This window comes from Somniosus microcephalus, chromosome 2 (genome assembly GCF_052327205.1).
Source record: "Somniosus microcephalus isolate GS21.2 chromosome 2, FLI_Smic_1.0, whole genome shotgun sequence".
Classification (NCBI taxonomy): Eukaryota; Metazoa; Chordata; class Chondrichthyes; order Squaliformes; family Somniosidae; genus Somniosus; species Somniosus microcephalus.
In genome coordinates, this window is record NC_140988.1 from 643,818 (window position 1) to 666,789 (window position 22,972).

Consider the following 22,972-nt stretch of genomic DNA (forward strand, 5'->3'; position numbering starts at 1 on the left):
GGGACAAAGTTAACAGTCGCTTGGACAAGGGTGGATTCATTAAGGAAAGCCAGCACAGATTTGTTAAAGTTTAACTAACTTGATTGAGTTTTTTAATGAGGTAACAGAGAGGGTTGATGAAGGTAATGCAGTTGATGTGATGTACATGGACTTCCAAAAGGTGTTTGATAAAGTGCCACATAATAGGCTTGCCAGCAAAGTTGAAGCCCATGGAATAAAGGGGACAGTGGCAGCATAGATACGGAATTGGCTAAGTGACAGGAAAGAGAGAGTAGTGGTGAACGGTTGTTTTTCAGACTGGAGGAAGGTATACAGTGGTGTTCCCCAGGGGTCGGTACTAGGACCACTGCTTTTCTTGATATATATTAATGATTTGGACGTGGGTGTACAGGGCACAATTTCAAAATTTGCGGATGACACAAAACTTGGAAGTATAGTGAACAGTGAGGAGGAGAGTGATAGACTTCAACAAGACACAGACAGGCTGGTGGAACGGGCGGACACGTGGCAGATGAAATTTAACGCAGAAAAGTGCGAAGTGATACATTTTGGTAGGAAGAACGAGGAGAGGAAATATAAACTAAAGGGTACAATCCTAAAGGGGGTGCAGGAACAGAGAGACCTGGGGGTATATGTGCACAAATCATTGAAGGTGGCAGGGCAGGTTGAGCAAGTGGTTCAAAAAGCATACGGGATCCTGGGTTTCATAAATAGAGGCATAGAGTCCAAAAGCAAAGAAGTTATGATGAACTTTTATAAAACACTGGTTTGGCCTCAACTGGAGTATTGGTCCAATTCTGGGCACTGCACTTTAGGAAGGATGTGAAGGCCTTAGAGAGGGTGCAGAACAGATTTACAAGAATGGTTCCAGGGATGAGGGACTTCAGTTACATGGATAGACTGGAGAAGCTGGGGGTTGTTCTCCTTAGAGCAGAGACGGTTGAGAGGAGATTTGATAGAGGTGTTCAAAATCATGAGGGGCCTGGACAGAGTAGAGAGAGAGAAACTGTTCCCATTGGCGGAAGGGTCGAGAACCAGAGGACACTGATTTAAGGTGATTGGCAGAAGATCCAATGGCGACATGAGGAAAAACTTTTTTACGCAGCGAGTGGTTAGGATCTGGAATGCACTGCCTGAAAGGGTGGTGGAGGCAGATTCAATCATGGCTTTCAAAAGGGAATTGGATAAGTATCTGAGGGAAAAAGATTTGCAGGGCTAGGGGGAAAGGGCGGGGGAGTGGGACTAGCTGAGGTGCTCTTGTAGAGAGCTGGCATTGGGCTTGACGGGCTGAATGGCCTCCTCTGTGCTGTAACTATTCTATGATTCTATGAATAAAACGTTTTTGTTTGGAGCAAACGGCTGGAATAGGCGCCACAGACTAAAGGCTCGTCTTAGAAAGGACGTGGACTAACAGCAGGTCCCTGAGCAGCGGCTTCTGGCTGTGTGGTGCTACTGGGCAGGATATCGGAGATATCAGTGAGATAGTGGAGGGTTCCACAGGGGTCTGCAAGGCACTTGCAGTTGCAGTTTGAACATAGTTCAGTTTGCCTAATAAATAAAAGAACAAAGTTAAACTGTATTTATATAAGGTCTTTCACCTTCTCGAGACATCCAGATACTGGTGGTGCTACAGGAGACCCTTTCGGGGGTTAAGCAGAAATGCATGTTGGAGTAACAGAGGTGAAGCTCTACATTGCATCTTTCTAGGTATCACGGGATGCCATACATAAACTAAATAACTTCATTATGTCACTTTGCTGGAAATATAAGCAAAGGAAACATTACTACGTGTGTTTTGTGTCTTATGTACAATGTGGACAGTGGCTATTTTAGGATTTTCACTTTCTCCCATTGACCCTCCTCTCCTAAAGGCGATGAGCTTGCTGCAGTCTGATCTTCTGAGTGCCAGCAATCCTCAGGCACCGCCTTCAAATGACCATTCTTCACGTGTGAGCCTCCGCATTAAGTGTCAGGGGGCTATTGTAGGCCCAGTCTAATCCTGTCCTCGTCCAGTGTCCGCTTTGTCCGTCGAGAATCCCCGCCTACGATCACGAGCAGAAACCCTGGCCTGTCCTCCCCTCCCAGAGCAGGGACCCTGAGGCTGATTGCAGATCCCGCACCACCATCACACCCCAGACCAGCCCCAAACCAGCCTGGAACCTTCCCAGTGGATGTGGTTCAGTTTCATGTGGAAACTCTTTATTTAAACTAACTGGATAGATAAAAACTGAAGTGTTCTTGAAGATTTCGGAACAGCCCCATAATTTCTACATTTTCAGTTAAATGTTTTGCAAAAATTGTTGCTTTCAACTTTGGTAAGCGGCGATGTTGAGTTTTTTTGTGTGTTTTTTTCAGGTCACCAATTTCTAAGGACCGTCTCTGTGCAACGTGAATGTAACGGCTGGCGTTCAAGGTACAAAAAATCATTGGAGAAGATCATGGACTTTGTTATGAAACAAGCTCTGGGAGGTAAGTGTGCACCATAGGGAGAAACGGGGATCCACTTGGGAACTGGGTGTGACATGGGTCTCCACAGGCAACACGTGAGGAGCAGGGAACAAAGTGCAGTAAGTTTAATCACACAAGGAGCCCAACAATAGATTGGAACTGGGCACGGGATTAGCAGTCAGCTGATCGAATAATTCTCGAGTTGGATTCATAGGTTTGAGATAACGTTTTGTGTGTATTTCTTGTTGAGTCACGTTCCTCAGTGGGGTGCAAGGGGCAAACTCAAATAGGTCTTTATTGCATGTCTGAGATATCGTGGCTACAACCTTGTAGCCTCTCTCCCCCGATGTTGGGACAGATCTGGGGCGGCCATCATTGAACTTCCCACCGGACGTGACGCGTGACATTGAATACATGTGTCTACGTACCCTACGTAAACTTGAGGTCATCCAAAACTCAGCTGCCCGTGTCCTAACCCGTACCAAGTCCCGTTCACCCATCACCCCCTGCGCTCGCTGACCTACATTGCCTCCCGGTTAAGCAGCACCTCAATTTCAAAATTCTCATCCTTGTTTTCTCCTTCCTATATCTGTAATCTCCTTCAGCCCCACAACCCCCCAAGATATCCGCGCTCCTCTAATTCTGCCCACTTGAGCATCCCTGATTATAATCGCTCCACCTTTGGTGGTCGTGCCTTCTGTTGCCTGGGCCCTAAGCTCCGGAATTCTCTCCCTAAACCTCTCCGCCCCTCTACCTCTCTTTCCTCCTTTAAGACGCTCCTTAAAACCTACTTCTTTGGCCAAGTTTTTGGTCACCTGCCCTAATTTATCCTTATGTGGATTGGTGTCAAAAATTGTCTTAAAATACTGTGCAGCGCCTTGGGAGTTCAACAATTTCAGACAATAATCCTGCCCCCATTTTTCATGCTGTATGATTTTTGCCATTCCCATTTGCAACATTTTATCTTTCCTGCCTCTTACCTAAGTACAGTATATTTCTTCAATTCCTCCCCCCGCCCCTGTCTCTGAACCTGCTTAATATCTGTTACATCTCCAGCTTTTTACAGTTCTGATGAAGGGTCCCAGACCTGAAACGTTAACTCTGTTTCTCTCTCCATGGATGCTGCCTGGCCTGCTGAGTGTTTCCAGCATTTTCTGTTGTTATCTCATAATTTAACCCTTTAAAAAAAATGTATTCATGGGATGTGGGCATCGCTGGCAAGACCAGCATTTATTGCCCATCCCTAGTTGCCCTTGAGAAGGTGGTGGTGAGCTGCCTTCTTGAACCGCTGCAGTCCGTGTGGTGAAGGTGCTCCCACAGTGCTGTTAGGGAGGAAGTTCCAGGATTTTGACCCAGCGACGATGAAGGATCGGTGATATACTTCCAAGTCAGGATGGTGTGTGACTTGGAGGGGAACTTGGAGGTGATGGTGTTCCCATGCACCTGCTGCCCTTGTCCTTCTAGGTGGAAGAGGTCGCAGGTTTGGGAGGTGCTGCCGAAGAAGCCTTGGCGAGTTGCTGCAGTGCATCTTGTAGATGGTACACACTGCAGCCACGGTGCGCCGGTGGTGGAGGGAGTGAATGTTTAAGGTGGTGGATGGGGTGCCAATCAAGTGGGCTGCTTTGTCCTGGATGGTGTCGAGCTTCTTGAGTGTTGTTGGAGCTGCACTCATCCAGGCAAGTGGAGGGTATTTCATCACACTCCTGACTTGTGCCTTGTAGATGGTGGAATGGCTTTGGGGAGTCAGGAGGTGAGACACTCACCGCAGAATACCCAGCCTCTGACCTGCTCTTGTTGCCACAGTATTTATGTGGCTGGTCCAGTTAAGTTTCTGGTCAATGGTGACCCCCAGGATGTTGATGGTGGGGGATTCGGCGATGGTAATGCCGTTGTATGTCAAGGGGCGGTGGTTAGAAACATAGAAACATAGAAGATAGGAGCAGGAGTAGGCCATTCGGCCCCTCGAGCCTGCTCTGCCATTCAATGCGATCATGGCTGATCATCCAAATTCAGTACCCGGTCCCTGCTTTCTCCCCATAACCCTTGATCCCTTTAGCCTTAAGAAATATATCCAACTCCTTCTTGAATATATTTAATGAACTGGCCTCCACCGCCTTCTGTGGTAGGGAGTTCCACAGGTTCACCACTCTCTGGGTGAAGAAATTCCTCCTCATTTCTGTCTTAAATGGCTTACCCCTTATCCTTAGACTGTGACCCCTGGTTCTGGACTCCTCGACCATCGGGAACATCCTTCCTGCATCTAGTCTGTCCAGTCCTGTCAGAATTTTATAAGTTTCAATGAGATCACCTCTCATTCTTCTAAACTCCAGCGAGTACAAGTCCAATCGACCCAATCTCTCCTCATACGTCATTCCTGCCATCCCAGGTATCAGCCTGGTGAATCTTCGCTGAACTCCTTCCATGGCAAGAACATCCTTCCTCAGATAAGGCGACCAAAACTGCACACAATACTCAAGATGTGGTCTCACCAAGGCCCTGTACAACTGCAGCAAGACATCCTTGTTCCTGTACTCAAACCCTCTCGCTACGAAGGCCAACATAGCATTTGCCTTCTTAACCGCCTGCTGCACCTGCATGCTTCAGCGACTGGTGCACAAGGACACCCAGGTCTCGTTGCACTTCCCCTTCTCCCAATCTATTGCCATTTAGATAATAATCTGCCTTCCTGTTTTTGTCACCAAAGTGGATAACCTCACATTTATCCACGTTATTTTGCATCTGTCATGTTTCTGCCCAATCACCCAACATGTCCAAATCATCCTGTAGTTTCTCGACATCCTCCTCACAGCACACACGCCCACCCAGCTTTGTGTCGTCTGCAAATTTGGAGATATTACATCTAGTTCCCTTGTCCAGATCATTTATATATATTGTGAATAGCTGGGGTCCAAGGACCGATCCCTGCGGTACCCCACTAGTCACTGTCTGCCACTTGGAAAAAGACCCGTTTATTCCAACTCTTTGCTTCCTGTCTGCCAACCAGTTCTCTATCCAAGTCAGTACCTTGCCCCCAATCCCATGTGCCTTAACTTTACACGCTAATCTCTTATGCGGGACCTTATCGAAGGCCTTCTGAAAGTCCAGATACACCAGGGTCAATTTTCTGGCCGCTGTCAGGTGGCTTTTCATGCGGCCGGGGGCCGAAAATCGGTGAAAAAGCGGGTCGGGACCCCCCCCCCCCGCCTGATTCCCCACCCCGTCCGACAAAGTCCCGCATAGGAGACTGGTCAAGAAGGTAAGAGCCCATGGGATCCAGGGTGCCTTGGCGCGTTGGATCCTAAACTGGCTGAGTGGCAGGAGGCAGAGGGTGATGATCGAAGGTTGCTTTTGTGACTGGAAGCCTGTGTCTAGTGGGGTACCTCAGGGATCGGTGCTGGGTCCCTTATTGTTTGTGATCTACATAAATGATTTGGATGAAAATGTAAAAGGTATGATCAGTAAGTTCGCAGATGACACGAAAATTGGTGGGGTGGTAAATTGCGAGGAGGAAAGCCTCCGGCTACAGGACGATATAAACGGGTTGGTCAGATGGGCGGAAAAGTGGCAAATGGAATTTAACCCTGAAAAGTGCGAGGTGATGCATTTTGGACGGACAAATAAGGCAAGGGAATACACAATGAGTGGTAGGACCCTAGGAAGTACAGAGGGTCAGAGGGACCTTGGTGTACATGTACATAGATCCCTGAAGGCAGCGGAGCAGGTAGATAAGGTGGTTAAAAAGGCATATGGGATACTTGCCTTCATTAGCCGAGGCATAGAATATAAGAGCAGGGAGGTTATGATGGAGCTGTACAAAACGCTGGTGAGGCCACAGCTGGAGTACTGTGTGCAGTTCTGGTCGCCTCACTATAGGAAGGATGTGATTGCTTTGGAGAGGGTGCAGAGAAGATTCACCAGGATGTTACCTGGGATGGAGCGCCTCAGCTATGAAGAGAGGCTGGACAGGCTGGAGTTGTTTTCCTTGGAGCAGAGAAGGCTGAGGGGGGACCTGATTGAGGTGTACAAAATAATGAGGGGCATAGATAGGGTAGATAAAGAGGAACTTTTCCCCTTAGTGGGGGGGTCAATAACAAGGGGGCATAGATTCAGGGTAAGGGGCAGGAGATTTAGAGGGGATTTGAGGAGGAACTTTTTCACCCAGAGGGTGGTTGGAATGTGGAACTCAATGCCTGAAAGGGTGGTGGAGGCAGGAACCCTCACAACATTCAAGAAGCATTTGGATGAGCACTTGAAATGCCATTGCATACAAGGCTATGGACCAAATGCTGGAAAATGGGATTAGATTGGACAGGGATGGATGGGCGGCGCAGACACGATGGGCCGAAGGGCCTCTTTCTGTGCTGTAAAACTCTATGACTCTATGACTCTATGACTTCTGGACCGCCGTTTCCCCAGCCGCCGCTTCAGTCCCGGCCGCCGCTGGCGGGACTGGTCGTCGGAGCACTAATGACCAATTATCTCCTTGTTGAGGTAGTTATTCCGGGGCCGTTGCAATTTTGGGGCTTTCCCCACATCAAACCCGCCTGCGGGGAACCCCGCTGCTGAGACCTGGCGTGAAGCTTGCCGGCTTGCTTGCTGTCAGCTGCAGGTCAATCGGAGAAGCTGCGATTTAAAGGGCCAGCACTTGTATGTTGAAGGACCTTGTTGTTGCAGGTTTGGGGCTACTTCTTCAAGGCTTGGGCACAGCTGTGGAAGGTTGGAGCCTCACACACTTCTCCAATGCAATCTCCTGGGAAGCCCTTCTCGCCACCCTCACTCAGCGCTTCCTCAGCGGAGGCATCTACGAGAAGCATGGGACGCCTTTTTTTCCTTCCCTTCTTGCCATTAGAGGATCTCCAGCAGCAGAGGCGGCAGCAGCAGAACCAGGAACAGCAGGATGAGCACCAGGAGCACCAGGCTGCTGCTCACTCACCTGAAGCTGCACAGGCCAGAAGGGGCCAGCGCTTGGAAGTGGCTTGAGAGCACCTTGCTGCGCTTTAGGGGGCCATGGGGACCCGTTTCTGCACTGGCAGTCCTACTCAGAAGGACTTCCATGAAGGTCTGGTTTCTCTGTTCAACAGATGGCCAACGCTCCTCAAGCGATGTCATTCTCTTATGAGCACTCACCATGTTTTCCATGCCCTGGCGAGTTATCTCCTCCATGGAGGTTGCCAACCTTTCCATGGTGATGCGTTCATGCGCCAATGACTCCACAAAGGCTCTGCTCATGGTCGCTATGGACTCCTCCATTCACTCCACACTCGCAGCGACCCTGGAGACAAAACCTGCCAGAGACTCCTGCATCTGTGCATGGAGATCCATCACCTCTTCTCTTGCGGATGGACCCAGAGGCAGAGGGTCAACATGCAGCACAGCTGAGCTGAGCTGGCAGAGTCCTGCGCCCTCCGATGAGGACTCTCCACTGCTGTCCCTGTCTCCAGAATCTGCTGAGGCTCACTTGTGAGATGTGAAACACCAGGTGACAACACTACTCTATGTCCCGAAGGTTCCCCCGAGGTGTGAGTGTCTGCGCTGGTGCTGGGTGCGCTTACTTCTGCTGACACTGCGCCCTCAGAGGTTGGAGCTTCCTCTGAGGAGTCTGGCTGCACAGCCTCTTCCTCCTCCAGTGAGGACGGGGGCTCTGGGTGGAACTGTGGGGGAGTTAAGGAAGGAATTAGAGATGTAATGCCAAGGTTCTTCTGGTGACTCCCAGCGAGTTGGCATCTGCTGACACCTGCATCCATGCAGCATTGGTCTCAGTGGGAGGCCTCTTCCTCCCTGAGCTAGGGAAGAGGACCTCCCTGTGGGCCCTAACCCCATCCAATAATGCCTGCAGCGAAGCCTCGTCGAATTTGAAGGCAGCTCGGCCTCTGCCACTGGCAGCAGCTGGTGCAGGCTCCTCTGCCATTGTGCAAGAGTGGTTGAGAAGCCTGCAGAGGTGGAGAAGCTTGCTGGACACTTTGAAAGCACCACGAATGATGACATCATAATGTGGGGATTTCTGACTCGAATTGGACAATTAGCAAGGCTTCCCACATGCTGGGAATTAATTGGCCACTTGAGGGAAAATTGCGTGGAGCTGGCTGACACTTTTTTATGTGTGTCAGAAACCCCACATTCGGGGAAACCCAACCATTTCCCACACAAGCCGAAAATCGGGGCCACCACATCCACTGGTTCTCCCTTATCTATTTTACCAGTTACATCCTCAAAAAATTCCAGTAGATTAGTCAAGCACGATTTTCCTTTTGTAAATCCATGTTGACTTTGTCTGATCCGGTCACTGTTTTCCAAGTGCTCTGCTGTTACATCTTTTATAATGGACTCTAGCATTTTCCCCACTACCGATGTCAGGCTTACCGGTCTGTAGTTCCCCATTTTCTCTCTACCACCTTTTTTGAATAGTGGGGTAACATTAGCTACCCTCCAATCCATGGGTACTGTTCCAGAGTCTATTGAGTTCTGGAAGATGATCAGCAATGCATCTACTATTTCTAGGGCCACTTCCTTAAGTACCCTAGGATGTAGATTATCAGGCCCTGGGGATTTATCGGCCTTCAGTCCCATCAATTTCCCTAACACCATTTCCCTACAAATACTGATTTCTTTCAGTTCCACCCTTTCATCAGACCCTATGTTCCCCAGCATCTCTGGGAGGTTATTTGTGTCCTCCTTTGTGAAGACAGAAGCAAAATATGTATTTAGTTGGTCTGCCATTTCTTTGTTCCCCATTATAAATTCCCCTGATTCTGACTGCAAGGGACCTACGCTTGACTTCACCAATCTTTTTCTCTTCACATATCTATAAAAGCTTTTACAGTCAGTTTTTATGTTCCCTGAAAGCTTACTCTCATACTCTATTTTCCCCTCTTAATTAATCCCTTTGTCCTCCTTTGTTGAATCCTAAACTGCTCCCAATCCTCAGGATTATTGCTTTTTCTGGCCAATTTATATGTCCTCTCCTTGGATCTTATGCTATCCCTAATTTCCCTTGTTAGCCACAGTTGAGTCACCTTTTGTGTTTTATTTTTATGCCAAACTGGGATGAACAAATTCTGTAGTTCATCCATGTGGTCTTTGAATGTTTGCCATTGCCTATCCCTTTGAGTGACATTGCCCAATCAATCCTATCCAACTCGCGCCCCAGACCATCGTAGTTTCCTTTATTTAAATTTAGGACCCTAGTCTCTGAGTCAACTACTTCATTCTCCATCTTAATGAAGAATTCGATCATATTATGATCGCTCTGACCCAGGGGGCCTCGTACAACAAGATTGCTAATTAATCCTTTCTCGTTACATAATACCCAGCCTAAGCCTGATCTCTGGTTGATTCGTCAACATATTGGTCCAGGAAACCATCCCGTAAACACTCCAGGAATTCATCCTCCACAGAATTGTTACTAATTTGGTTAGCCCAATCTATATGTAGATTAAAGTCACCCATGATGAGTGCTGTGCCCTTATTGCACGCTTCTTTAATTTCCCTTTTAATGCCATCCCCAACCTCCGCCTTACTGTTTGGAGGTCTATATACCACTCCCACTAACGTTTCCTGTCCCTTGGTATTTCTCAATTCTACCCATACAGATTCCACATCATCAGAGCTAATATCCTTCCTTACAATTGTGTTAATCCCTTCTTTAACCAGTAATGCTACCCCACCTCCCTTTCCTTTTTGCCTATCTTTCCTGAATATCGAATACCCCTGGATGTTGAGTTCCCAGCCTTGGCCATCCTTGAGCCACATTTCCGTAATCCCAACCAAATCATATTCGTTTACCTCTATTTGCGCAGCCCATTCATCCACCTTATTATGAATGCTCCTCGCATTAAGACACAAAGCCTTCAGGCTTGTTTTTTTAATGCTCTTAGACCTATTAGAATTATTATTTACTGTGGCCATGTTTGATTTAAACCGTTGATTTCTCTGACTGCCACTTTTGTTTTTCTCCTTCCTATCTTTTGCTTTTATCCTTGTTTCCCTTTCCTCTGTCTCCCTGCTCAGGTTCCCAACCCCCTGCCATTTTAGTTTAAACCCTCCCCCAGAGCACTAGCAAACACTCCCCCTGGGACATCGGTTCCAGCCCTGCCCAGGTGCAAACCGTCCGGTTTGAACTGGTCCCACCTCCCCCAGAACCGGTTCCAATGTCCCAGGAACTTGAATCCCTCCCCCTGGCACCATTCCTCTAGCCACGTATTCATCTGAAGTATCCTTCTATTTCTACTCTGACTAGCATGTGGCACTGGTAGCAATCCTGAGATTACTACCTTTGAGGTCCTATTTTTTAATTTACCTCCTAACTCCCTATATTCAGCTTTTAGGACCTCATCCCAGTTTTAACCTATATCGTTGGTACCTATATGCACCACGACAACTGGCTGTTCACCCTCCCCTTCCAAGCTGTTCTGCAGCCGCTTGAGACATCCTTGACCCTTGCACCAGGGAGGCAACACACCATCCTGGAGTCTTGTTTGCGGCCGCAGAAACGCCTAGCTATTCCTCTTACTATAGAATCCCCTATTACTATAGCTCTACCCCTCTTTTTCCTCCCGTCCTGTGCAGCAGAGCCACCCCTGGTGCCAGGAAGTTGGCTGCTGCTGCTTTCCTCTGATAAGCTATCCCCCCCAACAGTACTCAAAGTGATGTATCTGTTTGAGAGGGGGATGTCCACAGGGGACCCCTGCACTACCTGCCTGCGCTTAGTACTCTGCCTGTTGGTCACCCCTTCCCTTTCTGCCTGTCCAACCTCTACCTGCGGTGTGTCAAACTCCGTAAATGTGCTATTCACGACGTCCCGAGCATCGTGAATGCTCCAGTATGCATCCAATCGCAGCTCCAGCGCCACAATGCGGTCTGTCAGTAGCTGCAGCTGGATGCACTTCCTGCACACGTAGTTGTCAGGGACACAGGAAGTGTCCCTGAGTTCCCACATATCGCCGGGGGAGCATACCACGTGGCCGGGCTGTCCTGACATGACTTACCCTTTAATTAATTGAAATTAAATTAAATCAATCAATCCCACTAATTACACTACAGTTAAATGGTTTACCAACAGTCCCCGCTACACCAGAGAGATCTCAGTAACTATAAACCACAGAGTTAAAGTTTAAAAAGAGAGAAATACTCACCAACCAATCACCTACCTGCTTTCTGGTGACATCACACTTCAATTACTTTTTACTTCTCTCCCTCCCTCTGAGCTCGGAGACTGCAGATTAGTAAGCCTACCTGGTCTCAGAGCCGCTTTTAAACCGCCGCTCAGCCTTGTCCCTCGCAGGTCCGCACTGCCGCCGCTGCCTCCGCTGCTGCTGTGGGGCCTCACCTGAACTCTGGCGCCCTTTTTAAACCGCTGCTCAGCCTCGTCCCTCGCAGGTCCACACCACCGCCGCTGCCTCTGCTGCTGCTGTGGGGCCCCACCTGAACTCTGGCGCCCTTTTTAAACCGCCGCTCAGCCTCGTCCCTCGCAGGTCCGCACCGCCGCTGCCGCCTCCGCTTGTTGGAGATAGTCATCATCTGGCACTTGTGTGACATGACTGTTGCCTGCCACTTTTCAGCTTAAGCCTGGATGTTGTCCAGGCCTTGTTGCATGCGGGCATAGACTGCTTCATTATCTGAGGAGTTGCGAATGGCACTGAACACTGTGCAGTCATCAGTGAACATCCCCATTTCTGACCTTATGTTGGAGGGAAGGTCATTGATGAAGCAGCTGAAGATGGTTGGGCCTAGGACACTGCCCTGAGGAACTCCTGCAGTGATGTCCTGGGGTTGAGCTGATTGACCTTCAACCACCACAACCATCTTCCTTTGCGCTAGGTATGACTCCAGCCAGTGGAGAGTTTTCCCCCCGATTCCCATTGACTTCAGTTTTACTAGGGCTCCTTGATGCCACACTCGGTTCAATACTGCCTTGATGTCAAGGACAGTCACTCTCACCTCAACTCTGGAATTCAGCTCCTTTGTCCATTTTTGGACCAAGGCTGTAATGAGGTCGGGAGCCGAGTGGTCCTGGCGGAACCCAAACTGGGCATCAGTGAGCAAGTTAATGGTGAGTAAGTGCCGCTTGATAGCACTATCAATGACACCTTCCATCACTTTGCTGATGATTGAGAGTAGACTGATGGGGAGGTAATTGGCCGGATTGGATTTGTCCTGCTTTTTGTGGACAGGACATACCTGGGCAGTTTTCCACATTGTCGGATAGATGCCAATGTTGTAGCTGTACTGGAACTGCTTGGCTAGAGGCGCGGCTAGTTCTGGAGCACAAGTCTTCAGCACGATGTTGTCAGGGCCCATAGCCTTTGCTGTATCCAGTGTGCTCAGCCGTTTCTTGATATCATGTGGAGTGAATCGAATTGGCTGAAGACTGACTTTTGTGATGGTGGGGACCTCAGGAGTAGGCTGATATGGATCATCCACTTGGCACTTCTGGCTGAAGATGGTTGCAAAAGCTTCAGCCTTGTCTTTTGCACTCATGTTGGGCTCCACCATCATTGAGGATGGGGATATTCATGGAGCCTCCAATGCTGTTATGGACTGATGCATCTGTGACAGGTAGATTGGTGAGGATGAGGTCAAGTAGGTTTTTCCCTTGTGTTGGTTCTCTCACCACCTGTCGCAGGCCCAGACTGGCAGCTATGTCCTTCAGGACTCGGCCAGCTCGGTCAGTAGTGGTCCTACCGAGCCGCTCTTTGTGATGGACATTGAAGTCCCCCACCCAGAGTACATTCTGTGCCCTTGCTACTCTCAGTGCTTCTTCCAAGTGGTGTTCAACATAGAGGAGTACTGATTCATCAGCTGAGGGAGGGCGGTAGGTGGTAATCAGCAGGAGGTTTCCTTGCCCATACTTGACCTGAAGCCATGAGACTTCATAGGGTCTGGAGTCAATGTTGAGGACTCCCAGGGCCACTCCTTCCCGACTGTATACCACTGTGCCGCCACCCCTGGTGGGTCTGTCCTGCCGGTGGGACAGGACGTACCCAGGGATGGTGATAGAGGAGTTGAGGACATTGGCTGAAAGGCATGATTCTGTGAGTATGACTATGTCAGGCTGTTGCTTGACTAGTCTGTGGGACAGCTCTCCCAATTTTGGCACAAGTCCCCAGATGTTGGTGAGGAGGACTTTGCAGGGTCGACTGGGCTGGGTGTGCCATTGCCGTGTCCATAGCCGGTGCCGAGGTCAATGCCGGGTGGTCCGTGTAGTGTATGTAACGTTCCACCTTTAAGAGAACTATTTTAAGGGTTGCACTACTTTATCTTGGCTACTGTATACTGTAATACCGGTGGTGACCACACCGGTATATAAGTGCTGTGTAAGGATTTATTGGGCAGATTCGCCCTGACCTTCGAATAGTAAAGTCCTGTTAAAGTTACTCTTGTAGTCTGTGTATTAATTCACCATATAACCCACAGACTTTACAGTGGCGACGAGTTCGATCTTACCCTGCGGCAGCGATACATCCGAAGCAGTTAACGAGCGTCGAGAGGAGGCACCCGCCCTCGTCATTCTGCTGAGAGAAGACTCGAGTCTGCAGAGCAAGGAAGAAGGAAGAATTCAGACACGAAGCCTTCCATCAGCAACAGGCAGTGATCGTCCCTTCTGCCACAGTGGTGACTGAGCCGATCAGCCACGAGAAGCAAGTCGGCCACGTTGACTGTGAGTAGGGGGAAAATAAAAAAAAAGAACGGAGGAAGGGCGGTGAACTCGACCACGGTCGGGGGGGGAAAGGAGCCGGACAGAAGTCGGGCCCAGAGGCGCTGAGACTGGGGCAGCATGGGGCACGGAAGCCACGGTGCAAGCGGGAACGCAGCCGGTGTGAGAGACCGGGCTACCAGCGGGAACGCAGCCGGTGTGAGAGACCGGGCTACAAGCGGGCTGGGAGACGCAACAGCGTCGTGAGACAGCTCGACCGCGACCGGCGAAAGGCCGGGCAGCTACCGAGGCCGCGAGGCGCTGCGACCGGGATCGTAAGGCGCGGGAAGAAATAAAAATAAGAAACCGCGGAGAACTCAGCCGCAGCCGGGGGAGGAAAGGACCGGACTGCGAGAGGGCTGGGAGGCGCGATTGGAAGCCGCTGAGGGAGAGACAGAGCCCGAGCGAGCGGGAGAGACAGAGCCGAGCGAGGGAGACCGAGGAGATTCAGCCAGCGGCTGGAACTGTTCGCCGTCAACGGGTTGTCCCCAGCGCCGGTTGCCCTGCCGAGAAAAGGGAACAAAGAACGCACTGAAGCCGGCGCGCAGGCTGCGAACCCCGAAAGCCAGCGGTCGTCGCCCGAGGGAAAAGCTTACCCCTCCCGCCAGTAGGCGGAGAAGAAGACAGGAGCGGGAAACCGCCATTTTGAAAGTGGGCGGGGGAAGAAGACAAGCGCGGGAAACCGCCATTTTTGGAAAAAAAAAAGTTAAAGAAAAATTTCGTTGTTGTTTCTCAGGAAGATTGTGAAGATGCCTAAGCATGGCAACATCAACGAATTCGATTCTGATGTGGAAGATTGGACCACGTATGTAGAACGCATCGAGATATATTGTAAGGTCAATAAGATAGCAAATTATGATAAAGCTCTGACCTTACTAAACTCAATGAGTGCGAAGACATACGGGTTATTGAAGCATCTTCTATCACCAGCTAAACCGGTGGATCAGTCTTTCGCTAATATTGTTGCTGTCCTGAAGGATCATGTGAACCCCACACCGCTGATGTTAGCGGAACGAACTAAATTTTACGGGAGAACGCAACTAAAGGAGGAAAGCAACGCGGAGTACCTGGTTGAACTGCGTAGGCTAGCAAAAGACTGTCAGTTTGGGGTAAATCTGACAGAGGCACTGAGAGACAAGTTCGTGTGCGGGATGTCGAAGGAAGGAACACAAAAGCGACTGCTCGAAGAGAACGATCTTACACTTGATAAGGCTGTCCTTATTGCAGCATCGCACGAAGCCGCAGCGAGAGGCACGGCGGAAATGCAGCTGAAGACAGCGGTACTCAGTGTGGATCAAATGACTTCGGGTACAACGAAATGTTACCGTTGTGGGAAGACAACACACGACCAGAACCAATGCTGGTTTAAAAACCGGGAATGTAGAAAATGTGGCAAACTTGGTCACATAGCTAAAGTATGCCGGTCAGGAAAGAAGACCAGCAACAATAAGTCACCGCAGAAGAAGTACAGAAAGGTACATAAGGTGACTGTGAAGAGTCCAGATGAACTGAATTCGGATTCAGACCCCAACAGCAAGGAACTGGGTAGTCTGAGGATTCACAATGTGAGTAAAGAAGCTGACCGACAAACTATCTGGGTCACACTGCAGATTGCAAAAGTCCAAGTGAAGATGGAAGTGGACACCGGATCGGCGTTGACGGTCATGAATAAACGAGATTACAAAAAGTTATTCAAACATATTCCCCTACGGGATACGGAGATAGTATTGCAGACATACACGGGGCATAAAGTATACCCCATCGGAAAGATAAAAGTCAAGGTGAGACACAAGGGCAAAGATCACCAAGGAATGGACTTATATGTACTACCCGAGGGAGGTCCACCACTTCTGGGACGGGAGTGGATCAGGAAAATAAAGATAGGCTGGCACTCACTAAACACAATGACGGTAGATTTCGGAAAGAAAGATGTCAAACCTGAACGGTTGTCCAGAATATTGGACGAGGCTAAAGAGGTATTCCAGCAGGGACTGGGAACACTGAGAGGAATTAAGGCAAAAATCAAGATTGCAGAACATGCAAGCCCAAAATTTTTCAAAGCCAGATCGGTACCTTACGCGATACGACCTGCTGTGGAGGCAGAACTGGAAGAGCTTGAACGTGCAGGGGTACTGTCGAAGGTGGACTGGAGTGAGTGGGCCACGCCCATTGTTCCCGTCATGAAGTCTTCATCAAGTAGCAAGCCAGGGGGACCGGGGAAGGTCCGCATCTGCGGAGACTTCAAGATCACAGTTAATCCGGTGCTTCACACGGTACAATACCCGCTTCCGCGGATTGAGGATATCTTTGCTTCATTGTCTGGCGGGAAACACTTCACCAAGATAGACCTGGCACAAGCATATTTACAGATGGAGGTCGAGGAAGAGTCACGCCAGTGTCTCACAATCAACACGCACAGAGGCTTGTATCGATATAATAGACTGGTTTTTGGAGTAGCTTCGGCTCCAGCAATTTGGCAGAGGGCCATGGAGCAGGTCTTACAGGGTATTCCAAGCACTCAGTGTTACTTGGACGATATCCTGATTACGGGAGAAGACGAGGAGGAACACCTCACAAATTTGAAACTGGTGCTCACCAGGTTGAAGGAATATGGCCTTCGAGTTAATTGCCAGAAATGTGAGTTCTTCCAGAAACGGATCTCGTACTGCGGTCATGTCATTGACCAAGAGGGGCTGCACAAGTCACCTGACAAGATCGAAGCGGTCGTGAAGGCCCCCGCTCCGGAAAATGTATCACAGTTGAGGTCGTTTCTGGGGTTGATTAATTATTACCATAAGTTTCTGCCAAATCTATCCACGGTGCTGCATCCGCTGAATGCTTTGTTGCGGAAAGAAGTACCATGGAAGTGGAGCGAGGACTGTAAGAAGGCCTTTCGCAGAAGCAAGGCGTTGATTACCTCTGAGGAAGTGTTGGCTCACTTCAACCCAACGCTACCTCTTCGTCTAGCTTGTGATGCTTCCCCTTATGGTATTGGAGCTGTACTCTCACACAAGTTACCAAATGGCTCGGAAAGGCCAGTCGCATTTGCGTCCCGATCATTGACCTCCGCTGAGTGAAATTATGCTCAGATAGATAGGGAGGCTCTCAGCCTTGTGTGGGGAGTAAAGAAATTCAATCATTACCTGCAGGGCAAGAAGTTTACATTGCTGACAGACCACCAGCCGTTGGTGTCCATATTCAACCCTAACAAGGCCGTTTCCACTATGACAGCACACAAAGGCTACAGAGGTGGTCCGTTCTCCTAGGGGCACACCAATATGACATCGAATACAAAAGGTCCAAACAGCATGGAAATGCTGATGGGTTATCGCGCCTACCGTTGCCAGTGGAAGAAGAGGCGACTACAGTGGACCCAGTGGAGATGTTCCACTCAACCATAATGGAATGTCTACCAGTAACAAATTCCATGATCGAAAAGGAAACAAGAAATGACCCGACTCTCTCACGAGTCTACGATTTAACGGTGGAGGGATGGCCAGTACATGGCGAACCAATGCTGCCAGCATTTTCGCACAGAAGAGAACAGCTGTCAGTGTGCCGAGGAACCTTGATGTGTGGATCTAGAATGGTGATTCCACCCAAACTCCAGCAGAAAGTACTAAAGGAGCTTCACGAGGGGCATCTGGGTGGAGTGAAAATGAAGAACCTAGCCAGAGCGTTTGTGTGGTGGCCAGGTATTGATGGAGACATCGAAGAAATAACCAAGAGCTGTCTAGGATGCCAGAAGGTCCAAAACGCGCCACCACAAGCTCCTCTGCATCCATGGGAGTGGCCCTCATCTCCATGGCAAAGGGTACATATCGACTTTGCTGGTCCATTTATGGACTCAATGTTTTTAATCGCGGTGGATGCACACTCCAAGTGGCCGGAGGTAATAAAAATGTCCTCCACCACCACGGAAAAAACCATCACAGTATTAAGGACCATATTTGCCAGGAATGGGCTGCCGGAACAGATCTGTTCTGATAATGGACCGCAATTTGTGTCCGAAGAATTCAGGAAATTCTTAAAAAGCAATGGGGTCAAGCACTATACGTCCGCCCCATACCATCCCGCCACCAATGGATTAGCTGAAAGGTTTGTCCAGACCTTCAAGAAGGCCATAAAGGCCATGGGTAATGAAGACATAAATCTACAACATAAGGTAGATAACTTCTTGTTGGCGTACAGGAATGCAACACATGCGGTCACAAACCAAACTCCCGCCATGATGTTTTTCAATAGAAGAATAAGATGCCAGCTGGATTTGATTAAGCCAAACGTCAGAAGGGACGTAGAGAACCGGCAATTTCAAGGCATGAATGAAAGGCCAACTAGATCCTTTCAGATAGGTCAACAAGTTTTGGCCCGGGACTACCGTACCGAGAAATGGCAGCCGGGAACTATTGGAAAAAGGCTAGGACTGTTGATGTATACCGTGGACATTGGTGAAAGCATAATAAGGTGCCATGTTGACCAGATCATAGAATCATCCACAAAAGCCCAACCTACTCCACAACTCTATACGTCTAATGTTGAAGCAGAGATACCCAGAGCATCTACCTCCGATCCGGTAATACTGGAATCCGATGAACCTGAAACGGTCCTTCAAGCCGAATCGACCTTGCCAGAAGAACCTACTACACCACCGAAAACGACTACACCACCGAGGCGTTATCCGGACAGAGTCCGGAAGCCTCCAGAGAGACTGAATCTGTGAACTGTTTCACATAAAGTTGTATATATGTTAAGATGTTATATTAATGGGAATATGTATATATTGTTAACCTAAAAAGGGAGGATTGTAGTGTATGTAATGTTCCACCTTTAAGAGAACTATTTTAAGGGTTGCACTACTTTATCTTGGCTACTGTATACTGTAATACCGGTGGTGACCACACCGGTATATAAGTGCTGTGTAAGGATTTATTGGGCAGATTCGCCCTGACCTTCGAATAGTAAAGTCCTGTTAAAGTTACTCTTGTAGTCTATGTATTAATTCACCATATAACCCACAGACTTTACAGTCCGTCCAGTTTTATTCTTATTATTGTTTCTTGTGGCGGTTTGTTACAACTGAGTGGCTTGCTAGGCCATTTCAGAGGGCAGCCCCCGGTATCATTCTGGTGAATCTGCGCTGCTCCCCCTCCAAGGCCAATATCTCCTTCCTGAGGGGCGGGGCCCAGAACTGAACGCGGTGACTCCAAGGCTCTGTACATCTGGAGCATCACTTCCTGCCCTTGGTGCTCCAACCCCCCGAGATAAAGGCCGACAGGGACATGAACGATGTACTGTATAAATCAGCCTCAAACACCAAGCAATGAAGTGATAATTCATTTAAAACATTCTGCTGACTTTGCAATTCATTCTCACATCAATTGTAAGAAAGAACAATATTTACAGATGAAGGAACAAAACAAGAACAAGTTTAAAAAAAGAATAAAAGAACGACAGGAAACAAAAATGATTAAAAACAATGCCAGAGGTCATTCCCGAAGTGGCCAATGTTAGTGCAAATCATGGGGCTGTACTTGCCCCAATATTTTTAATAAGCGGTCTCTTGTGAATAATGAGGGATGTATTATGAGTAATAAAGGGAGTGATGGTATGGGAGTAATGAGGAATGTGATATGAGTAACAGGGAGTGTAATGTGCATAATAAGGGGGTGTAATGTGTGTAATAAAGGAGTTTGATGTGAGTAACCTGGGGTTTAATGCGAGTTAGAAGGTGTATGTTGTTTATTCTGCTTTCTACTGACATCACAGTCCTTATTACTCCAAGTATGGCTTAGAAATTCCAACAAGCACCCTCCCGATCTCCAGCTGTACCTTCAGTGGGAGACTGGGAAGCCCCAGAGACACCCTGTGAACAGCAGCTTGCGTCCTGTCTCTGGGCGTTTGCCAGTATTTCTCTGAATAAATGGTGGAAAATCAGGAGAATCCCCATGAAATTTCAGGAGCTATTTGTCCGTGTGTACCAATGTTCTGAGGATTCTCACCCATCCCGTCCCCATGGATATCGGTGAAATGGTCAGCAAAAACCACGTTATAGTTGGAGGCTGTTTCCGAGCTGTGCAGTGTGCTGGAATCTAACCGACAGATTCCACCACAGGCATTGCACTGTCATCCACAGTCAAGGTCACTTCAGCCTTCAACCTTATGCTTCCAGCTCATTCCAAGCTGCGACTGCAGCATCAGCCAATCTGCCGTCCAAAGACCTATCAAGCTGGTGATTGATGTTTTGTTTGCCAGAGAAAGAAATCTCATCACATTCCTTATGGGGTAACCTTCAACAAGAGGAGAGGGCACTGCAGTTTCCCCACCTGTCCTCTCGACCCCTGATCGGCCTCTCCCCCTCCCCCTCCCCAACCGCCCCCCCCACCCCTAATCTCCCCCCCACTCCGACCTCTAACCCCCCCCAACCCGACCCCAAATCGGCCTCTCCACCACCCCCCACCCCCACCCCTAATCCCCCCCTCGCTCCGAACCCCAATCGATCTCTCCCCAACCCCCTCCCCCACCCCTAATCCCCCCCCACCCCGACCCCCAATCGGCCTCTCCCCCAACCCCCTCCCCCAACCCCTCGCCCTCCCCCCATCATCACCCTCCAAACCAGAACAGAAAGTAACCGCACTCGAGTTTGCCCAAGATATTCTCGCGATGTATCAGTTATTACGAAGGATGAAATGGCAATTTGGTTGTTGCTTTCTAAGCTGGGAAGAGGTTTTCTCAGGCCCTGGTGTCCAGCATTTCCAGAGGCTCAACCATGGCTTTCAACATCTTCCACTGCAGAGGTTGCCTTGGATAATGGCACTGCCAGTGGCAACCTTGATTCACCACTACAGATCGGCCTCTCCCACCCCCGGCCCCCACCCCCAATCGGCCTCACCCCCCTGGCATCGCCCCTCGATCAGCCTCTCCCCACCCCCCCACACCGATCGCACTCGCCCCCCCGCCTGACATCATCAGACACAATGCACGGTGTTTATTCTTCATGTGACACACATCCCCTGCAGTAGATACATGTGATGATGTCATTGGTGCAATGATGTCATTGGTGCGATGATGTCATTGGTGCGATGCCTGTGCCTCTTGGGACCTGAGCTGAAGAGAGCTGTGGATGCTGAGTCATTGAGTATATTCAAGGCTGAGGTAGATTTTTGGACTCTAGGGGAATCGAGGGATATGGAGATCTGGTGGAAAAGTGGAGATGAGGTCGATGATCAGCCATGATCTTATTGAATGGCGGAGCAGGCTCGAGGGGCCGAATGGCTGACTCCTGTTCCTATTTCTTATGTTCTTAAGACAAAGACAAGGGAGAGTTTGGGATTTTGCAAGTGAGAATTGACTGGAAATTGTTTTCTCCTGATCCACCAACCCAAAATCATCAGGAATCTATTGGTGGAAATCGGTAAAAAACAACTTTAACAATCTCTACTTGTAAAATCTGAAAAGTGATTCAATGGTGCAGTTAGGAGAGAGATACACCAGTGAATTATCAGTGCAGTAATTTAGCACAGAACAGGAGAGAGGAAAGTGTGATGGACAGAACTCTGAACAGGGACATGTCTGAATGTGAAATTGGTTATTTTTTTGGTAAGACTTGCTGGCAGGTTTGAATGAGATGCTGAGTATTTGCAACCTCAGATGTAAGCTGGTTAGAGATTCTTTCCTTCTCAAGAAACCTCCAGCATGATCACTTCCACAGCAGCTTTCTCACAATCTAAATCCCTCCTCAAAGCACTTTTTTTCCCAGGTTAAAATTGGGATTAGCTGGATTAAGATGCACAGATACAGAGCATTAATATATGAAAACTCACAGACTCACGTTTATAAGCATGATTACTTGAAATATCCAGCTTTGCCTAATCCCAGGTCATGCAGTGATTATAACCACAGGAGTGTTGTTCAGTAATTGTGATGGGTTAATCCCACTGTTTACTGTACACTGCCTTTGTGTGGCTTTTCCATCAGCTGTACTTACTTGGGTTTTGATTTGATGGGTTTAGTAATTGGAATCTGCTGACTGCAGGAAAATGCCGGAAAATGCCGCAGTAAGTTTCATTCCATTAAACAGTCTTTGGATCAGGCCATTCATCAGGAGCCAAGCACAGAGAGCTGCGTCGATAAAGAAAATGATTAAAACCCACTGAAGTGAGCACAGAGTGATTTTGCTTTTGGGCGAATTGAGATATATCAGATGTTTAACAGAAGCCATTGATTTTGGTAAGGAATGCAAAACCGGAGAATATGCTGAATGTAATTGTAAAGATATAATTGTGGGCGATTACAGAACTAATAATTAAGAGTTATATCTAATGAATCCAAATGAATTGTACAATGTACAGCAGCTAAATGTGGTAAGGGAATATCTCCTGTTAAAGACTGAAAATAGCTAAGCTATTGGAATTCTGGTTTTGACTATTTGACTGAATATTTAAATCAAATTATTCAATTAAATTATGGTGATTGCACCCTCTTGTCAGATTACAGTTGCTCTAAGTCTGTGTAACAATTGAACCATTTTATACCAGTTACTGACGTGTTCAGTTATCTCAACATCAGCCTTCGTGCTTTGGTTTCCATCCATTATCTTCCTGAAAATGTTTGACAATGGTTATGATCGGGGGGGGTCTGTTGTGTGTTTAGTTTTAGCTGCAGTGTTTGAGGAACCAGAGCTTGTATTCATCTGTAGTAAAGGCAGAAAATGCTGTAAATACTCAGCAGGTCGGGCAGCATCTGTGGAGAGAGAAACAAAGGTAACGTTTCAGGTCGAGGAAGCTTTCGTCAGAAACCTGTCTTTAAAAAAAACATTTGGGGGATTGTTCAGGG

The 22,972-nt window shown here is 48.5% G+C and overlaps 1 protein-coding gene across 2 annotated transcripts in view; it reads left to right on the top strand.

Annotated features, from left to right (window-relative positions):
* The window catches only part of LOC147122474 (complexin-1), a 312,708-nt gene that overhangs the window by 157,049 nt on the left and 132,687 nt on the right, over positions 1-22,972 (top strand). Inside the window, exon 2 of one of the 2 annotated variants that reach the window (XM_086005399.1) lies at positions 2,356-2,469. In XM_086005399.1, coding sequence (XP_085861525.1) covers positions 2,439-2,469 — 31 coding nt within the window. In that variant the 5' untranslated portion in view covers positions 2,356-2,438. Of the gene's footprint in view, positions 1-2,355; positions 2,470-22,139; positions 22,367-22,972 lie in introns of those variants that run through there. The other variant, XM_086005416.1, reaches the window with a different exon arrangement.